Source organism: Acanthisitta chloris, unplaced genomic scaffold, assembly GCF_000695815.1.
Source record: "Acanthisitta chloris isolate BGI_N310 unplaced genomic scaffold, ASM69581v1 scaffold10671, whole genome shotgun sequence".
NCBI lineage: Eukaryota > Metazoa > Chordata > Aves > Passeriformes > Acanthisittidae > Acanthisitta > Acanthisitta chloris.
In genome coordinates this window covers 1-21,420 of record NW_008657677.1, presented here as the reverse complement: position 1 = coordinate 21,420, position 21,420 = coordinate 1, and the positions used below count along the sequence as shown (strand labels likewise).

Below are 21,420 nucleotides of genomic sequence, written 5' to 3'. Positions count from 1 at the left end.
TCCAACATGGCCTAGAACACTGCCAGGGATGGAACAGCTACAGCTTCTCTGGGCAACCTGTGCCAATGCCTCAGCACCTTCACAGGGAGGAATTCCTTCCCAATATCCAATCTAATCCTGCTTTCTGGCAGTGGGAAGCCATTCCCTGTGTCCTGTCCCTCCAGACCCTTGTCCCAAGTCCCTCTGCAGCTCTCTTGGAGCCCCTTTAGGCACTGGGAGGGGTCCTCTGGTCTCCCTGGAGCCTTCTGCAGGGTGAACATCCCCAGCTCCCAGCTTGGTATCAACTTAGTCTTTGTGACTACACCATCTCTGACATTGACAGTGTTCCTAGCTGAAGGAGCAGCTCTCCTTTCAGTGTTAACAAAACCCCTCGACACTCATTTGTGGAGTTTCTCCTTCCAGAACCTGGTGCTGCAGTTTAACCCAAACACAGCTAATGCACCTCAGGTTTTTTTAAGGAACTGGACTGGCAGTTAGCAGATACTAAATACCTGGAGGTAACAGACATTTAGTTCCATTCAAGTTTTTCAGTCTTTTCTGTTAGGTACAGAATTAATTAGCAGTTCAGGTCTGACTGTGGATTTAGAGTGTAACAGGGTTTATGGGGGGTTTGTTCCCTTGTTTAAGATATGTTTCTACAGGATTTGGTTGCTGCTTCATTCTTGAACCAAACCCACCATTAAGCATTTTGATTTTAGAAATATAGGCCCAAATTATTTCTTGAATAAGTGATATAAAACCATCAAATCCTTTCAATGTAATAAATCAACCCACTGAATTCTTTCAGTGACCAAGTTCCACTGTGCACAGTTAAATCCACAGGTTCTCTCAGGAGAGGTCTGGCAAAACATGAATGGTGAGCAGTGCTGTAAAGTTTCTCTGACAAGTCTACAACCACTTCAGGTTCTGATCAGGATTCCTGAACCATGCAAATCTGGGAAACATTCTCACACAGACATTTAATGCATATGAGCTCAGAGAGAGAAAAAAAGGAATAATGCAACTATCTGAATCCTCACCCTAAATACTGACTTTTTGAGGCCAATTAGGAAAGTGGAACATGACCTTGTAAGAAAAACGGGGATCAAATAACGGGAAAAAACTTATCCAATGGAGAAAGATGCATCTGCCCTGGGCATAATGATTTTATTCCCTCACTGCACAGATGTTTACTGACATATACTAGTACTGACAAGAACTCCAGATGCAAACCAGCACTAAGACTAACCTCCCAAACCAGAGCTTTGCCCTTAAATCCTCACTTTTTTATGTTTAATGAAGACCAATGACAGAGTATTTGGACTAAAGCCTAAAACATGGCTGAGAGTAAGAGAAAGATGAAGATAAAAAGGTCATGCCTTGTTTTTATATGCTGTCAATTAGAAAATTAACTACACTGAGCAGTTTAAGTGCCATCCTTACACTCCTGTACTGGAGGATTTTGTGATGCATCACACTAGAGCTGTGTGTGAAAGGAGCTCAAACACTGAGCTTCCTCAGGCCTTAAAGGAAAACATGACCTTTCTCCCTCCTTACATTTTGGTGAAAGCTTCATGGCCCAAAATGGCACCTCCCATTCCTTTTTTATCCTAGCTAGAATCCGTTGGCTTACAGCCAGCCAGCCTTAGCTCCAAACAGAGATTTATCCCTCAGAAGACAGAGTGCATTCTAGGAGTGAACAGCCTGTGTGGCATAACAGAACAGCACAACAGATCATTTCTTTAGTATGAAGATACATATACAAAACACAGCAACACTAACATCAAACAGCTGACAATTTAGATTACCCAGTTGAACTCTATCACCTCCATCCTCCTAGAATGAACTCTGTCACTTCTGCACAAGCTCTTTTGGGCACTCAGAACTTTGCCAGCACTGTTCATGTTGGCCAGAACATTAGAAGCCTTAAGAAATCACCAGAATAGAGGAGAGTCCTTACCAGCAGCGACTACAGCTGGAGGCGGCGAACCTGCCTCGCCACCGCTTGTTTGGCTCATGGATGCTACAGATGTTTCTCTGGAAGGTGGTAACTGCAGCTCCTTTGGGAGAAGGTCATAGACAGATTCTGTTGAAGGAAAAGGATTTAATGAAAAGGTTGTTTGTGTTCTCCACGAGAATAATGTTTTTGCCTAAAAGATATGAACCATAACCCAACCCACTTGAAACCTTTGGGAAAAGTTACATTCAGAGCTTGGAAATCTTAACAGCATGGAGAAAAGTTATTTCAGAAAACAAACAAGCTATGAAAACATTAAGATACACATTCCCAAGACCAAAACAAAGGACACAAATGTTCAAACAAAGAAATAATTCATCAACTTCCACAGAAACTGTTCTCGTTCAACACAACAGGCCGAGAGCATGGACAGAGCACCACGTGAGAGTCACAGCCAAATCTGTTCTCAGAATTCCAACTGTGCAACTGACTTCAAGAGGGAAAAAAAAAGTCTAATTTAGCACCAGCATCCCCAGAACATCCTATAAAGTCTTAGAATCCCAGAATGGTTTGAGTGGGAAGGGCCGGTCATCTCATCTCATCCCACCCCCTGCCATGGGCAAAGACACCTTCCACTAGCTCAGGTTGCTCCAAGCCCTGTCTAACCTGGCCTGGAACAATTCCAGGGATGCAGCAGCCACAGCTGCTCTGGGCAATCTGTGCCAGTGCCTCAGTACCCTCATAGGGAAGAATTCCTTCCCAATATCCCATCTGACCCTGCCCTCCTTCAGCTTAAAGCCATTCCACCTTGTCCTATGAAATTCTTTTCTATGTATTAATTAGATGCCCAAGAGATATGGAAAACTCAATGTGCATTTTGAAGGTGGTAGTTTTTCCGTATGAAGCAAATTATACTCAATTAATCCTAAAGTAAAATATCTTTGTGCAGCAATTCTGTAAGCATTAGGAAAGCCACAGAGCAGGAGGGGAGTAAAACCAGGGGCAGGTATTCAGGGCTGTGCTGTGAGCAATGCTTAGTGAGGGGCCCAAAGACAAGGGTTTGCAGCACTGTGTGTGCATAGAAGCACAGAAACTCTTACATTTCATATATATGTTGAGTATATACACACACTTTCACTCCTTTCCCCTCAGAAACCCTCTCTGAGCAGCAAGTTGCTCATCCCCATCATTCTGTCATGACTCATAAAGTATTTCTTGTTGATTACAAAACCTCCTTTCCAAACCCCAAGTTATTAGGTAATTGTGAGCTTTTCTCTTTGGGGAATTTTTTTGTTTAAGAAATTTATTTTTAACTCTCCAATGTGATGAAGGTTCTGTCAGGTTTTTCAGGCTTTAAAGGGATGCTCAGATCCCAAACTCCCACAGGCTCATTTCTCCTCAGGGAACACGTGATTTTCACAGTAATCCACAAGCAGCACAATTCTAACCTGTGTGAATAATTCCAACACTATGCTAAAGAGGGAGGGAAGGAGAAGCCAGCATTAACTTGAAGCACATTCCCAAAGATCACAAGACCATGGAGAGCAAATCTTTACTTTCATGCTTCATTGATAAAGACAAAGTTACTTGAAACATGGTCTGAAATACATCACCCAAGTTTTACCCCAATACACCTGGGCAGCACACCCAAAGCTGAAGGTGAGCTCTACACCTGGAAAAGGAGCTGGAATTAGCCTTGAGAGCTATACATACAAGAAGAGGAAACTTTAGGAGGTCTCCTGGATAACACACAAGGAAGAAAAGAGATTGAAACCATATTTAAACAGCATGGGGAAGGCAGGGAGTTGCTGGAGTAAGCCCAGAAGAGGCCACAGAGACTGTCAGAGGGCTGGAGCACCTCTGCCATGTCACCTCTGGTCATGTTCCAGCCAGGCTGGGAGAGCTGCGGGTGTTCACCCTGCAGAAGGCTCCAGGGAGACCTCAGAGTTCCTTCCATCACCTAATGGGACTCCAGGAGAGCTGCAGAGGGACAGGAGGGACAGGACAAGGAGGAATGGCTTCCCACTGCCAGAAGGCAGGGACAGACGGGATATTGGGAAGGAATTCCTCCCTGTGAGGGTGCTAAGGCACTGGCAAAGGTTGTCCAAGGAGGCTGTGGCTGCTCCATCCCTGGGACTGTTCCAGGCCAGGCTGGATGGGACTTGGAGCAACCTGGGCTAGTGGAAGGTGTCCCTGCCCATGGCAGGGGGTGGGCAGGGACACCTTCCATTCTGGGATGAGCTTTAAGATCCCTTCAACCCAAACTAGTCTGTGAATCTATGAACATATGGCAGAAGTTTATGATCAAATCCAAACTTTCAGAAGCAAGATAACTCTCCTGGCTGTTCTCAGCTATTCTCAGCACAGAAGCAGCTTCACAGTGTGAGCCACATCTTTAGTGAACTGATCTCAGCACTTCCCTGAGGAAGCCCAAGTGCCTGAGTACCTTTAAGAACTCTTGCTGCCACGAACCTGCCCCACACACACCAGATTTCAAATGAAACTTTGTGTTTTCACCTAAACACAGGCCAATGTTTATATATGCTGCACTATAAATAGCATTAAAGCAAAAACTGACAAATTCCAGAAACATGAGAGTTGCTGCAAGGAAACTAATTCTTCCCCAGAGGACTCAGCTCCCCTCCATGCCTGACACCATTCCATGGCTGAGGCTGCTCTCAGCTCCTCTCCATCACCACGTTTCACACACATGTGCACACATACCCCAGCACTGAGGATATGAAGCTTTCTGCCATAATCTTACGTTGATTCATGAGGAAAACACCCACAAAATGGAAGAGGGAAATGAAGTATTACATGTGAAGGCCAAAATAACATTTCAGCATTACATATTTCTACATAATTAGCAAGAAAAAAAGTGCAGAGAGAATTCCTGCTCTCAGCAGCCAGTGCTGAATCAACAAGGGGAGTTTCTGCTGTCTGACAGCACTAACTGTCTTGCAATTTAATGCTGATCTAAATTATCTTGACGATTAGTTGATCTTCAGTTTCTGGGGTTTTCAGCTGGAAGTGGCTCCATTTATACTCAATGTCTTCCCTAAACACATCATCTTTCTCCACACAGGATGTGAGGAACAAGTGTTATTATGAAATACAAACAAGATGACACACAAACAAGATAACTAATACTAATGATCAGCCAGGAGTGCCACACACTCATCTCCCCACACAGCCCTCACCTGCATTCAGGTAATCAGTTATTAGCCACTCTATCTACAGTAAAGCTCCAGATCTCCTATCCCACCCAGCACAGCATAGCTTCACCCCCTCCTCCTGCAGCCAAGGACACACAGGGACAGGCAGATTTACAAAAAGTATTTTAAGTGTCAAATTTCTTCAACTGCCCTTTATCCGATTATCCTGCCCCTATAATCTCTATCTCAGATCAGCTGCTTGCAACTTTGATCTTCCTGCCAGTTACACTGACAATCCAGAAAATTCTACTTCACATGGTTCTACAGACCAGAACCAAACATCGAATCAGGATCCAACAACACAGCACTTGGAACCTGGGGAAGATGAAGTTTTGTTGCTGTATGGCTTGAACCTGCAGAAAATGTTCTCAATGTATATATTATTGAAAAATAATGAAATTTTAGGAAGGAATTCCTCCCTATCAGGGCGCTGAGGCACTGGCACGTGTTGCCCAGAGAAGCTGTGGCTGCCCCATCCCTGGAAGTGCTCCAGGCTAGATTGGATGGGGCTTGGAGCAACCTGGGCTAGTGGAAGGTGTCCCTGCCCATGGCAGGGGGTGGGCTGAGATGAGTTTTAAGGTCCTTCCTACCCAAACCACTCCATGGGTCTCTGAAATCAGCTGATTTGAAGTTAAAGCAGCTGCACAGAAGCTGCCTGTGGCAGGGCAATGTGTGACCATCACTGCACAAAATATATACTTGGGTCAACATGGATCTGGCTCAGCCCCAGCAGCTGGTGACAGGAGATCTGTTTTTGAGAGAGAGGGAGAAGAGAGGCCTTGGAAAGAATTCAGGCAAAAGAGCTCTGAGAAGGCAGAAAAACTAGTGGGTGAGGCTGAAATGACGATACTGCAGTGGGAGAGCAAAGGGCCAGTGGTTCATGATAGCAAACAAAGCTGTACCTGCTCATTCTCCTGTTTTACTCACTACACCTTAGTGCACACACACAGCTGGCCTTTTGTAGGAATGCTGTTGGATTTCTGCACAGAGAATAACCAGGCTGAGTTACAGACATGTGGGCCTACAGCACCATCCAAGTGCTCAGTCTTCCCCCATCCCTGCAAACAGCGCTGGAATTCCTAACCAATCCTCATCCTCACAGCATCACAGGCCTCTCAGAAACACACCACACCTTGTGACCTGCAGCATCACATTCCTCCTGACTCACTAGGATGCTGTGATTCCATTTAAACTCTATTCTTAGGAACAGAGCAGTTAAGCTTACAGGAGCAGAGGGAACATGACACAACTGCTTCCTGTTTGGGAGTGCTAAGACAACTCTAAGACTCCGTGAGGAGTCACTGCAGCTTGGAGATGCTCCAAAGGAAGCTCTGCTTTTCCCAAAGAGGAGGTATTCCCACCATGGAGAGTGCTCCCCAAAACAGCTAAAGAAATGAACAGCAGGAAATCATCAGCTGTAACACAGCAAACCAAGCACCCATGGATCCACTATTCCCTCATAAAGCACCTGTGAGACTCCCCTGAGCCACTCACCTTTCAGGAATCATCAATGACTTTCTGGTTGCATCTACACAGGAATTATAGCTGAACAGATTGAAAACTGTGATTTCTAGTAATTTAGTGCCCCATTAACTCAGACTGTGCTAGGATCAAAAGTGGTTCAGGGAGTTACAGAACTCATCTGTCCTCAGAATTCTGTGACACAAACTCAGTTGAGATCCCTGTGGTTGGTTGACCAAATTGCTGCTGCTTGTAACTCAGCCCCTGGTGACACTGGGAGCACAGGAGACACAGAAAAGAGCAGAGAATACCAATTTCCAATGCTTAAAAGCACCAGCAGGCTCATCCATGAGGAACACAGACATCCTCATTGTGCCAGTACCTCCAAATACCTAAACCATCATGGAATTTCCTTTAGATACAGCAAAGATATCCCTAAGCTTTCCTATTCCATCCCAAAAGCCAAATCATATTACCCAGAACTTCCACAGGTGGAAGCCAAGTCACACACCAACCTGATGGAGAAGTTCGCCCTGACCTGCTGGCAAATGAGGCCATAACTAACATAGAGGGACCTGGTGCAGCTCCAACACCACTTCAGGTTGCTCCCCAGACCCAGCCTTGACATAGAGGGACCTGGTGCAGCTCCAACTCCACTTCAGGTTGCTCCCCAGACGCAGCCTTCAGGAGGCCATTGGAATCCATCCCTGGCTCTCCCCCAGCTCATCTGTGTCTGTTCCACCATGGTGCTCTGCTCCTGAGACTTCACCCCCTGGAATGCCAGGGGCTCCTGCAGCAGCATCCCTTTGATCCCTGCCCCTGGACTGACAGGTAAGGACAGGCTTCCTGCTCAAAGGCAATCACACAGAGAGCACCATCAATACATGGCTGATGAGAACCACCCAAACCACCTGCAGTAGAGGCACAAACAGGGCATTTTCCACTTGCTGCTGACATTTTTGTGCCTTGAAGGGAAGGTACATCCTGGAAATCCCTTACCACTTCCATGACCTCACGAACAGCAGCAAAGTTAATCCTTGTCTTTAATAAGCTCCCTGCACTGACTGGCTGCCCATTTGATCCCCACTGATACTCGTCTCCTCAACATGGTTTAATACCCTCAACAGATTTGGCTGCTTCTCCCAAAGCCATTTCCTTGCTGCAGCACATGACAGTCACACCAGAGATTAGACAAAACCTTGGTGTACTCCTCTAATCAGCTGGCGGCGTCCGAGCAGAAATCTCTTCTAATGATGTACACTAAGCTGATCTAAAAAACAAGCAGGCAAACAGGCCAAGAGAGTTGTTTATATGGAACTGAGATTAAAAAACAATTAGAAATCATGAAGCAGCAAGTAGCCTCTGCTGCACGGGGGGAGGTCAGGGAAGTGCAGTGGAGCACAAGTGCTCAGCAAACTGGAGAACCTCTAAAGGAAAAATAACTGTCCATGTTCCATGTCCCACCGCAGCCCTAGCTAAGGATGCAAGTTCAGTTTCAGAGCACTCACACACATTTATCAAGATGCTATGATGATCATTTAAGACACATTTTTGGGCTAAACTTGTATTAGCAAGGTCCCAAATATCAGCTGAGGGCCTGTCAGTCACTCCTCACTCCAGAGGCAGGTGCGTTTGAATAAAACTACACATGGGAGTTAGTATCTTTCAGAAACTTTTGTGGGTAAGAGATGCTAAAACTAGAATCTACTCGGTGCCTAAAAAATCCAGGCCTCTGCCAGAAGGCCTTGTGGTTGGTTTGTGTGTTTATCTTGAAGTTCTGCTCTACTCAGAAGTCCAGTGTCTATGATAAACACCATAACTTAGTGGTTGAGTTTATTGCAGGCCACTGATTCCACCACAATAGCTCAGTTCACAGAGAGCTTTCAAAGAATGATGGGGGAGCTCTAAATATTTAACATCTAATGAAAGCTTCACTTTGTTTAAAAACGTTGGTGTCACATGACCCTCATGGATTTTTCTGTATACAAAAGCTTGGGTGTGGGAAGACCTCGAAGCAAACTATTTCACCCATCAGGGAGAAACCATAAGAGCTAGCTGAGGAGCTCTCCAGTTCCTCACCCTCCCCAAAGCTGCCCCCATACACCCAACACAAACAGGTTATCCAGCAGACTCCACAAAGAGCATGGACTGGGTTTGGTTATTACAGCACAGAGAATCATAGAATCCCGGTTTGGGTTGGGTTGGAAGGACCTCGAAGCTCATCTCATTCCACCCCCTGCTATGGGCAGGGACACCTTCCACTAGCCCAGGTTGCTCCAAGCCCCATCCAATCTAGCCTGGAGCACTTCCAGGGATGGGGCAGCCACAGATGCTCTGGGCAACCTGTGCCAGTGCCTCACAATCCTCTGAGTAAAGAATTTCTTTCCAATATCTTAACAGAATTAAGGACACACTTCAGAAAACTTAGGCCACCCTCAAGTCTAACGGGTGTTAGACCCAACACAGAACTCCATGTCTACCATGGTGACTCTCTCATTTCCTTAGGGCTAAACTGGGACAAGGTACCTCAGGATACACCAGCATCTACTCTGAGCTTACACACCTACACCCTCATGCAAACTAAAGGGAATTTGTCCCCGGCCCATGGAATGTTTAGGGATTGCTGCCCCATGGATGGCAATGCTGATAATGGGGCTGGTGTGGGCACCAGCACAGGGACTGCATGGGTGGAAACCAAAGCAGCGAAACGAGGACGCAGTAAGGAGCTCAACAGAGGAAGCTCTGAGAGTCTGAGAAAGCCAACAGGGAGAGAGACACAGAGCCCAGTGCACAAAACCAGAACAGAAACAGAGTGAGACAGGCACAGCCCCAACAGGTCAGTGACCACACTAAAGCACTTCCCACTCACTGCGGTGGGTTTGGTGCTGTTGAGTTTGGGTTTTTTCCCTTTTTCTTTGTTTCCCTTTTCCTGTTTTATCTGAATACTCTGAGGAGATGCAAACTCTCACTTGCAGAAGTGAGAGTGACCCACAACAACTGCAGGCCACAGCAGCTCTGCAGAAGGGACAGCAGAGATTTCATACTATAAAGTCACCAAAAAAAAAGATTTGGAAGAAGGGTAGGACACCACAATGAGTCAATCAGCTTTTGTTCTGTAGCTCTCAAGAGAGGATTTAGGACATATTACAGACTATCATTGCTCCTGTATTTCCTAACATCTTTACAACTTCAGTACACTTAACATCATGTGCTCAGCAGCAGGAAAAGGATGGAAACAGCGCTGGAAACATGGAGCAAAAAGGGAAGACCTGCCTGAGCATATACAGAACAGATAAAATACAGCAACTGCTCAAAGAATCATAGAATCACTAAAGGTTGGCAAAGACCTTTAAGGTCATTGAGTCCAATCATTAATCCAACACAGCCAAGTCCCACTAAACCATAAGAATATAGATTAAGATGGGAAGGAATTCTTCCCTGTGAGGGTGCTGAGGCTCTGGCACAAGTTGTCCAGAGCAGCTGTGGCTGCTCCATCCCTGGAGGTGCCCCAGACGAGGTTGGAGCAACCTGGGCTAGTGGAAGGTGTCCCTGCCCATGGCAGGGGGTTGCACTGGATGAGCTTTAAGGTCCTTCCAACCCAAACCATTGTGATACTTGTTGTGTAACTGCATGGCACGAACCAGAGGGCAAGAGGCAGCCCATACGTGGTGACGCTGAGCAAGAAGGCAGCAGACATAAGTCAACAGTCTTCATGCAGTTACCCTAAAGCGTTTTACAGAGTTACTGCTCTGATTACTCTTATTTTTGCAAGAGTAGAAGCCGAGTTGTAGCAAGATCATAACTCACAAGGCTCCCAGTCCAGTCTGTCCTACCTAGTGCCAAATCCCCCAGGGAACACTTACTTTTACCATTTAACCATTGCTTCTATTTCATATTTTTGAGTATATCTCAGAACACGATTGAACACAGGACTCAGTATAAACTGACAGTGCAACCTAAAATACTTAGAGACTAATTCCTTCTGTTCCTGGAGACATCAACATGTCCTGCCTAACTCCCCACCACTGCCCATGGTTTTCCACATAGCTCTCAGATGAAGGCCTGTCACCAGGGACTTGCCATGCCTTCCTGACAGTGGAAACAAAGCACAGAGCAGTATTCCCTCTATGTGCCACACCACCCTCAGTCTATGTGTGGCTGGTGGAGCAGAGAAAGCCTGGAAGCAGGTCCTCCCGCCAGCACTCCTGTTATTGTCAGTGCTGGCAGGGCTAGATTGCTGCTACAGCAACAGTGGCAGCTTTTCAAAGGAACTGCAGTGTACACAAGGATGTTTTACACAGCCAAACAGAAAATCTTCCTTCCAGTTCCCTCTGGCTTCAGACAAAAGCAGCAACCCCTAAACCAACAGGCTTCACGCGCGCAGGGGAAGGCAGATGCCACGGCACTAGAGAACTGCAGGATTAAAAAACAGCTGTTGGTGCAGCTCCACTCTGGAGAACCAGCAGAAGATCCAAGTGCTCAGAAGAATCAGCAGAGGATCCGAGTGCTCTGTGTGGATGACGTAGCACTGGGCACCAAGATCCAAATCTTGCCTGCAGATGATGCTACTCCCTGAAATGCACATTGTGGTGTGTCAGTGTGGGAGAGGAGGAGTTTGCTGACAGACAGATGCTTCTATTTTACAGAGAGATGACCAGTAATGTATTATTAATTACTAAAGTCATTAAAATTTCATCACAGTTGTAATACCATAGAATCACAGAACAATTTGGGTTGAAAGGGACCTGAAAGCTCATCTTATCCCACGCCCTGCCATGGGCAGGGACACCTTCCACTAGCCCAGGCTGCTCCAATCCCCATCCAACCTGGCCTGGAACACTCCCAGAGATAGGGCAGCCACAGCTTCTTTGGGCAACCTGTGCCAGAGCCTCAGCACCCTCACAGCCAAGAATTTCTTTCCTTTCTGGAATGTCTTCCTTTCTGGCCTTTAGCACTTCCACAATATCATTATTTATTGCACTTAAAAATAAAACTGAAAGCTCAGAGTTGGTTCTTGCATTCTTGCAAAGGACAACTAGTATCACCAAAAATGCCAGGATTAAAATGGTAATTTCACAAGGAATCCATAACTGAACAAGGATCAGCTCCTGCAGGATCCCACCAACCTTCAGAGAAGCTGCTAATCTCAATGCTCAGAATTCTGCACAGCAGGGTAGGGTTGAGAAATTAATCCTTTTAAAGTTGAATTTCAACAACTGACAAAGGCATGTGTTAGCTGAATTCTATTTATGGCATTCATCCAAATATCAAATAAAGCTTCCCTGGCTGTGCTGCAGTCATCTCCATTCACAGCTCAAAGAGGACTTTTATAATTGTAGACAGGCCTGGGTCTTGTTTGCATCCAATTTTACACATCTCAGAAAGAGAGAACAACATGATTTAGGAATTGTCACTTCAAGGAGGGACCAGTAATGACTTGCTGGATCATCTGTTCTGCATGACTGTAAACTCCAGACAAAACCCAAGAACTCAAAAGTACTCCTAAAACACAACTGTGGACAAGACAGAGTAACTAAGGGCTGACAGAGCTGCATGGACATCAACACACAATCATGGAATGGTTTGGGTTGGAAGGACCTCAAAGCTCACCTCATCCCACTCCCTGCCATGGGCAGGGACACCTTCCACTAGCCCAGGTTGCTCCAAGCCCCATCCAACCTGGCCTTGAAATGCTCAAATAAACTCAAATACAATAGGACCAAAGAATATCAATAGAAGCTCTTTAAAACCCCTTTCAAATGCTGCTATTGTTTCATAAAACCAAAGTTCACCAGAAGCACAGAGGAGATCAGGTGGTTCCCTAGGTGTAATGCACCATCTGAATTCAGGGATGCACAGAATCCACCTGACCTGCAATTTAGTGTTGCCTCAGAAGAACCTTCTGAGAACCTGTATTTGTGACGTATGGGTTTGTTTTTGGCATCACTTATGTTTGCTGTGGAACAAGAAATGCACCACCAGCAATGAAAAGCACAGGGAATTCTTTTGGGGCTGTACCATGATACTTAATGTGAAGAATAACAGCATCCAGGCATTCTGACAGACTCCCAACCCACTGCAGCCATCTCCTGGTACAGCATTTCACCATGAACTGGCTGTGCAGGCTGTGCTCATGGGACTTGACCTGTCCTAGTAACTCCTAACACCATGACCCACATCTCAAGCCCTGAAACCACCTCCACACCTCCCTCCCTTTGTTCCTGTTAGTCAGATTCTGCCATTAAAAGTTATATCACCAAAACTGAGAAGTATTTATGCTTCCTACTACCACTTTGCTTTCTACTTCTAACTCAACTGTGTCTGATGATAAATGCTGTTTCTAAACACTAGATGATGTTTAGCAAACATTCCCTGGCACAGTTACACAGCTCTGGGGAGAGTCTGACACCTGTAACACCACCTCCAACCCACCAGCTGATCAAGGGCATGAGGAGCTTGCTCAGGTAAACCTGTGATAACTACTGCACCTGGAAGGGATTCCTCAAGGAAATAAAGATACAAGTTGTTTGCAAAAACAGGTTTTCAAAGCATTAAGCAAGTTCTTCTCCAAATAAGTTCACACACAGCTCTCAGGAGAGAAGTGGGAACCTCAGCCAAGCATTTAACAGCAAAATGTGGATAAAGGATTCCTTGCTGCACTACAGGGCTAAAACCCCAATGGAATCAGGAGACAGCAATGAAGGAATCAGTGGTGGAACTGCTCTGGAACTGCCAAGTTACCTAAAGTTTAAGGATGGTTGTAACAGACCAAACTAAATATGGATTAACAACCTCTTTTCTCCAACTGCAGTAGGTTACAGGCAAAGGTTGACAAGAATCAGGAACTTCAGAAGAGTATTCCTATTATAACACCTCCCAAATGCTGTCCGTCAGCTCCAGGCTCCCTCCCTGGCTTCTGGGGGCCTGCACACTGCCTCAGGTGCACCTATCTTCCTAAAGGAATTCTTTTGCTGCTGCATTAATGCACTGAAATACCTGCAGGGAGGAGTCCCTGAAAGTGCTCTAACCACCATAATCCTCCCTTCCCAAAGCACCATTTTTACCTCAGCAGCAGCAAATAACTGAATTACTAGAGCTTAAACTCAATCCTTTCAGGGCCCAAAATAAGAAATCAAATTATTTCCCCATCTGATTAAATAGAAGATCCATTCCAGGTGGAGTTTGGGTTTCAAGGCGAGGCAGAAGGTCCTGGCTGGAATTCACATGCCCTAAAAGAGAAACACAGTCGGATTTACACCCAGGTGGGACCTGCACGCCTGCTGAGGCACTGACACTCAGACAAGAGATCATGGAAGTTCTTTCTCTGTTTCTAACATCCACAGAGGAGTTGAAAGCTGCTGAACATGCTGAGTGTGCCTGGAGCACAGAACTCCAGGGACGCCCAAAAAGTCACTTTCAAAGGCACACGCTCCTGACGAACAAGTGTAAGCCCCTTTTTAAGGGAGCAGCAAGGCAGCACATCTCCTAGTAGGGTCTGAACCTGGCAGATGTCCTCAGCCAAACTAATAGGACACAAATTCTCAGTGTACAGGAGCATCATAGAAGGGTTTGGGTTGGAAGGGACCTTAAAGATCATCGAGTTCCAATCCCTAAAAATTAAATGAACCGCTGTATATTCCACAGGAAATACCTTAGTGCCCCAGTAAGAAGGTGACTGCAGTGTAACACCAGAATTCCCAGCGTGGAAACTCACAAACATCCCAACAGTGAAAGCTGTTCAGAACTCACAAATGACATGGATTTAGAGCTAGAGAGATGCAGGGCCTGGAGCATCCTTCACACAAGGAGAGGCTGAGAGGGCTGGGCTTGTTCAGCCAGGAGAAGAGAAGGCTCAGGGGGACTTTATCCATGTGTGGAAGTTCCTGGTGGCAGGGAATGAGAGGCTCTTCTCAGCTGTACCCAGTGACAGAACAAGAGGCACCAATTAAAGCACAGTAAATTCCATCTTAATTATCTTAGCCACAAAGGCAGCCAAGCGCTGGCCTGGGTTGCCCAGAGAGGTTGTGGAGGCTCCATCCATGAGGACAGTCAGACCCAGCTGGGCACAGCCCCAGCAATGGGCTCTGGCACCAACTCAGCAGGGGTTGGATTCCATCATCTCCAGAGGAACCTGCCAGCCTCGAGGCCTCTGACTGAAAGCTGGCACAGCCTCTGGAAGGCTCTCCCACAACTGGGACGTCTGACTGCTCTCAGAAGTTTAACCTAAATCAGATTCCTGGGCTCTGCAGCACTTACTTACAAGATAAAACCAAGACTATTAGAAGCTGTAATTATAAATTCCTCAGTTAAATCTGCTTTAACAGGAATTCACATTCAAAGCTAAGCCACCTTTTCTCCTCCCTAAGAAACAAAACATACCCAAATATTTTAAACCAGGAGACCTCCTCACTCCTAATACTACACTGAAGAGAGAGCAAACTTGAAATGAAATACAAGAAGTGTTTCTTCACCATGTATAAAACTGGAGTGTGGAATTTCTTGCTGAATGCAAAAATGAATCAAGTCAAAAAAGAACTGAGTAAGGCTCTAGATACTCCTGTTCTGCCCCAAATAGTGAGGATTGACACACATCCACACCAAGAATCCTCACTGCAATGCTGTCAGTTAAGAGAAGCTCTGAGTCCTGCAGCTGGTTGTTCCCCAATCACCCCACAATGCTCCCTCCTGTCCAGACTCACCAATTCTTCTGCTGGATGAGTTCATACAAAAAAAGGCCTCCAGAAAATGAGCGACTGAAACAACTCCATGTAGTGTCAATTTTCCTGAACAGGAGAGGAAATCCAAGATCTGAGAAATTTTTAGGACTGTCTTCACAGCTCTCTCCCATAGGCCTCACACAGTCTGGGCATGGACAGGAACCACTGTCCATCTTCCCTCGGGTTCACCACACCCAAACCTGCTCTTAGGATCAAACCTTTGTGTTACTTCAGCACATCCCATCAGTTCTATAAACTCTGTAAGGTCACCCCAAATTCTCTCTAATTATTCACAAAGCAGCCTTAAAACCTTTCCAAGTGCTGGAGGGACAAGCCATGGAGAGGAACTGAGAGTGATTTACAGAGCTATTTATGTACATAGTGACAACATTCCTCAGCCCTGGTGCAGTGATATTCACCTCACAGACCCCTCAGGGCTCAGACATAGTAACACAAAGTACCTGAAGTTGGACATTACATTTCCATCGTTGCTGAAGCTCTTGCAAACAGCAGTTACTGAGGATTTCACTCCACGCCCACTAGCACCTGCTATCACCACACAGTTCAAAGTTGAGTCTGAGAGGTCCTTTCAGTCAGTTCCTAAATGAGAAAGCCCAAACTTGTCTGTATGTTGAACCTCATCAGTTTACTCTTTACATCCACACAGTGATAACAGAGGTGATAACTGCAGATACATGACAACACACCTTACTTCACCTGCACTTTGGCCACTCACCAACTCCTGCTGGGGTTTACTACCAGCACCTCTGTGCTTCAAAAGGAGCTCAGGTTGTTGCCTTTTTGTATAAAACAAAGTCTTTTCATTTTCACTATCCCTGAAGGTGTTCAAGGAACAACTGGACATGGCACTTAGTGCTCTGGTCTGGTTGACAAGGTGGTGATGGGTCACAGGTTGGACTTGATGATCTTGGAGGTCTCTTCCAGCCTAAAAGGCTCTCTGAAATATATTTCCACATAAAACTACACAACCTGTACTGGTGCAAAGATCAGATCAAGGCTCCAGGCTGACAACCATTTTTAGTCAACAGATCCCAAAAGGTAACTGTGCTGCTGAGAACTTATAAATAAAGATCAGATGCTTCATGAAAAATGAAAAATCTTAACCCACAATCTCAGAAATGTCTGATGAGAAAATTTTACTTCTTGACAGCACTGAACTGCAGTACAGAATCACAGAGCCATGGAATGGTTTGGGTTGGAAGGACCACAAATCTCATATCATTCCCCACCTTGCCATGGGCAGGGACACCTTCCACTAGCCCACATTGCTCCAAGCCCCATCCAACCTGGCCTGGAACACTTCCAGGGATGAAAGAATCAGGTAATGTATGGAGATTGTCTAATAGAAAAAACCTACAACTCTCATAAAAGTATGTAAAGTATTCAAAATGAATAAAACTCACAGTAAAAGAATCCAACTAGTCTCAGAACTAAAGAAAAAGCTCACTTAACTCCTCTCAATTCCCCTTCTCCCTGATCCACACAACACATTTCTTCACAAAGGGCTGTCCACCCCTGGCACAGCTGTCCAGGACAGTGGTGGAGTCACCACCCCTGGAACGTTCAAAACCCACGTGGATGTGGCACTTGGGGTCATGGTTCGTGGTGACCACGGTGGTGGTGCTGAGCCGATGGTTGGACTTGGTGATCTCAATCGTCTTTTTCAACCTTAACACTTCTGTGATTTACACTCAGAGACAACAAGGCAGGAGCAGTGTCGCACTCCTCCACCCACACCTGCGGCAGGAGGTGTTGCAGTGTCCTGCCCAGCTTCCCAAGCCAGAGATGGATTCCCTCACCCATTCCCAAGAAACCAGTCCTAGCAGGAGTCCTGCCTTTCCTGGTCCAGCACAAGCACACAGGCACTGCAAATGCTACAGGAGCATAATGTGAGGAGCAGGTTACCACGGCAGAGCCAGTTTAGCAGTTGTACTTCACCTGCTCCTGCCCCCACCATGTCACCCCAGTGCTCCAGACCCCTTTTCCTGTCCTGATGCCACCCCGTGTGCAGCTGCACAGTAACCAGAGCAGGAAGCAGAACAATGTGAGAAAATCCGATCAGAAGCACAATATACTCATTCTAGATCAGTTTCCCAATCCCATTCATCTCCCAGGCACAAACAACAATTGTGCTGGCACCGTGCAGGGCTCAGCCCAGGGGTGAGAACAGACGGAGGGAGCAGGGGCTGCTCAGACACTTCTGTCACAGGAATATTCAAATTACACTGTGCAAAGCTGTGAATCCAAAATCCTCCCCCCACCCCCAGCAGCACACAGTCATCCTGCAGCAACACATTCCAGAGTTTTGCTTTTTAAAGCCAATAAAGGAGGAAGATTCCAAGGAGAAAAAGACGTTTACGAGGCTGACGCAGAATTTAAGGAGCTCTGGTTGAATCCATTTCAGCTGACTCAAGTCAATGTGTCCTGGGGGCAGCTGGAAGAGCTGCAAGAGGTGGATGTACACATCCATCCCTCACAGAGCATTCAGTGTCCACCATGGCACCTTCTATCAGCTACACAAAGAAGCCAAATCTGATTTATCTTCCTAAAACCTGCTAGTACTTGTGCTAAAGTCAAAACTATTTGTATAAGGCATCTCTCCCTCTTTGATAATTCAATCACTGTCTCACCAGAGTTATCTCTGGGATCATGGGAAGGAAAAAGCACTGGTAGGAACAAGAAAACCCCCAAACCCCACGTGCTGTATCCCAATTCCCAGCAAACACAAGTGGATTACAGTCAGTTCATATTTAAGCATGAAGACAAATTGACTTTTGGCTATATGACATTTTTAGGGCAAAAGAGCTATTTATCAGACTACTAACATTCCTCTTGTTGCTTCCAAATTCCCCCAAGTCTCACAGGTTTACACTCACTCTGCTGTGGAAAGCAAAATGAAAAAAAAACTTCTGACTGTCCTTGCTGCAGTGCAAAAATGTCACTTTATTCGTACACACACATCATTGTGCAATCCCAAATGAATGTACTAGCTGCATTAATCCCATGTTTAATCAGATTTGGTACCTGACATCTAATGAACTGTTTTAATTACTGGTTTTCACCCTCTGCCTGTTGCCAGCCAAGAGCCAACTTTGCTCCATCTGAATGTGGCAGATGATATTCAGCCACAGGACAACCAGCCTCGAGGTTTTAGGTTTTATGCTCCAGTGATTCTTCTACTACATTACTGATCTGTATGCACATTTGGGTTGGTTTATCCCAAAAAGAACAGTGTGTTATGTAAAGACGGGAAAGAAGTATTACTACATCCTAAATATTTCCAGCATGAAGTACATACTTTTCTCTATCGCTCATCTTCTTCTCTACCTCTCTTATCTTCTTACCAGGAGATGCCAACCTTCTGCAATGGCCACAAGGCATTTTGCATTGATTATACATTATTTAACATTGATTATACATTAAAAGGCTGGGTTTAGCCCTCCATACAACTCAGCTCCTCGGGAGCTGTGGGATGAGCTCCAGCAACAGGCCTTGGAATCCCCACTTCCCATTCCTTTCATTTTTAGCAGCTACAACCAACACATAAAACATTCATAGACCCTATTCCACGGGTTGCAAGTTAAGCAGAGTTTTGCTATCATTTTAAGGCAATACAAGCTGCTGAAAGCACTAGTCCCACCCTTCCCCAGGGCCAGTTGCCACACATCCCTGCCTTGAGTCAGCAGGAGCCACTCACAGAGACCCACGGGATACTCAGCTGAAAATCAACATTCCTCCCACCCCCTCTGGGAAGGGACAGGGGAGAAGCTGAGCTAACTTTAACGGGATCAGCTCCCCAGTGCAGCTCCCTGTGGCCACGTCAGTGCTGGCGTGAGCAGCACGGGAGAGACAGAGACACGACCGAGCTCCGCACGTGGGAACTCACCCCGGCTGGAACTTCTTCTGGAACCACACCTACGAGGGGGAAAACTGGGAGATGAAGTATTTAACTACTCAGGGAAAATATTCTCTGCCCCAAGCTGCACCTAAATGAACAGAAATGTTCCTTTAAATGGACAGAAATGTTCATTTATGACTCGGAGTTATCAGATCGGAGCTGAAATTAACGACTCCACTGCCTGAGGTGTGGGAGATTTAGGAACTCTGCTTAATGTTTTTTAAGGAATGTGAAAGCAAAAACCTTAACTGAGATGGTCCTGCAAGCCAAACCTTCCACACGTGGTGTGGGGACAGGCTGATGACGTAGCTTGGCCTGTCCAGAGAAGGGACAAAATGCACCACAAAAAACCTCATTCAGAGTTTTCAAACACACCTTTGATTCTTTAATCAGTGCACAAAGACTCTGCCACGTCAACCCCAATAGAGTCTCTGTGTCAGACACTACCGTTATTGCCCAACCTCAGCTCCTCTCCATCTCTGTACTCCCAACCACTCCAGCACCATCCCCAACGGCTCTTGAGACCTGCGTCCCTGACCACAGACATCCCGAGGCACACAGGAATGTGATCCCAGAGGAGAAACGAGTGGCCCCAGCTCAACCTGGGGCTGGATTCCACACCACAGGGCAGCTGCACTGCTGAGGGTGAGGAAGAACTGCTCCCTCCAACACACCCTCATCATAAATGCATATTTGTGGTTCCCTCGCTGTGCTCAGGCCTTTCCCTTTATCTCATCAGTTGTACCCTGAGCCAGAGCACTTGTCTGCAGGATCAGTTTATCCACATCTATCTAGGAAAAAAAAAGGCTCACTGAAGCGTGTTCTGATGAACCAGATAAGCACTAACACCTCCTCCTAAACGCAGCTGAAATCACACCAATACACCTCACAGAGGGGATCACTTCATCATTCATTCTCAAGGAGGACATTCATTGGTTGTAAAGTTCAAACTGCATTTCAGCTTATCACCTCCTTGATCTTTTACAGTGACAAAATATGAAAGGCAAACCTGGCTTTAACCCCTTTCTAACTGTTCTCTGCTTTATACACCTCTATCACGGCTTCTTGCTTGCATCAAGCAGCTCATCATGGCCACAACATCCTTCTCTGGACCTCTTCCCGCTCTGAACCCACATCCACACAGGAGAAAGAAAACTCACACTTGACTAATCACTTTGAGACCTTTTTCTGACCTGAAACTCACTACCCCTTTCCATTAAATACCCAAACCTGTCTCAGAATCCACAGGGAGATTGGGCAGTTCAGAAGTTCTCTCCGTTCACAAGTGCTTGAGGAAATGTTGTGGCTTACAATGAAACTTTTTATCTTTGACGTGTTACAAACTAACAGTTCACAATTCTAAAGGTTCCACCGGGATAAAGGATAACTTCCATGGGGCTTAGCACCTGTGACTTCAATTGCACTGCCCTGTTTCAAAACACTCTCCCCATTGCCCTAGGTAGGGCTGAAACCAACTGGAACACATCGTGTTGGGTGACAGGAGAGCCTTGAGCCCCTTCAGTAACACCCTAAAAACACTTAGGAGCTGTTGGTGCCAACTCTGAGATCCCCAAACAGTGAGACAATGACTCTGAGCACTCAGAGCTTTCAACATGTGCTTTGATTCATTAAAGCTTCCACTTCCTTTACCTTCACCTCTAACACACAACTCAGCGTTGATGACATTACAATTAGCTCCAAAAACCCTAAAAGAGTTTAATCTTTCCTGTAACTGGTTTAAACCTTCACTGCAGGGTAATGAGAGACTTTCCCTTTCTTTGGTCATATAGCCCCAGAATTGCTCCCCCCACCACGTGTGCTGTGGATAGATGCGTCCCACAAACTACTAGTAGACACCACTAGTGCCAAAACTACAAGCAGTGACTTTCAAGCCTTTTCAACTAGAGAAACTGCGTTTAAAACGCGTGTGATACATAACACTTGTCCCGAGGTACTTCTCGTGTGCACTTGTCAGAGCTCAGATTTGGGTGTTATGACAACAGGAGCTAATTGAATTCACTTTTAACACCTCCATCTCTTCAGCTCTGATTCCACAAACACAGACGAAGCCACTTTACCCCTATGCACGGGGTAACACCCGGGGCTGCTCCGAGCTCCCATACCGCAACCCCGCGCCGTGCCCTTCCCACCCCGAGCCCTGCGGCTCCACAG

General features: G+C 46.1%; 1 protein-coding gene across 1 annotated transcript in view; it reads right to left on the bottom strand.

The window, feature by feature from the left end:
• Positions 1–2,060, bottom strand: part of NFAT5 (nuclear factor of activated T-cells 5, tonicity-responsive) — a 32,271-nt gene extending 30,211 nt beyond the window's left edge. The window contains exon 1 of the mRNA XM_009084822.1: positions 1,940–2,060. Coding sequence (XP_009083070.1) covers positions 1,940–1,997 — 58 coding nt within the window. The 5' untranslated portion in view covers positions 1,998–2,060. The remainder of the gene's footprint in view (positions 1–1,939) is intronic.
• Between the last annotated feature and the right edge of the window lie 19,360 nt (positions 2,061–21,420).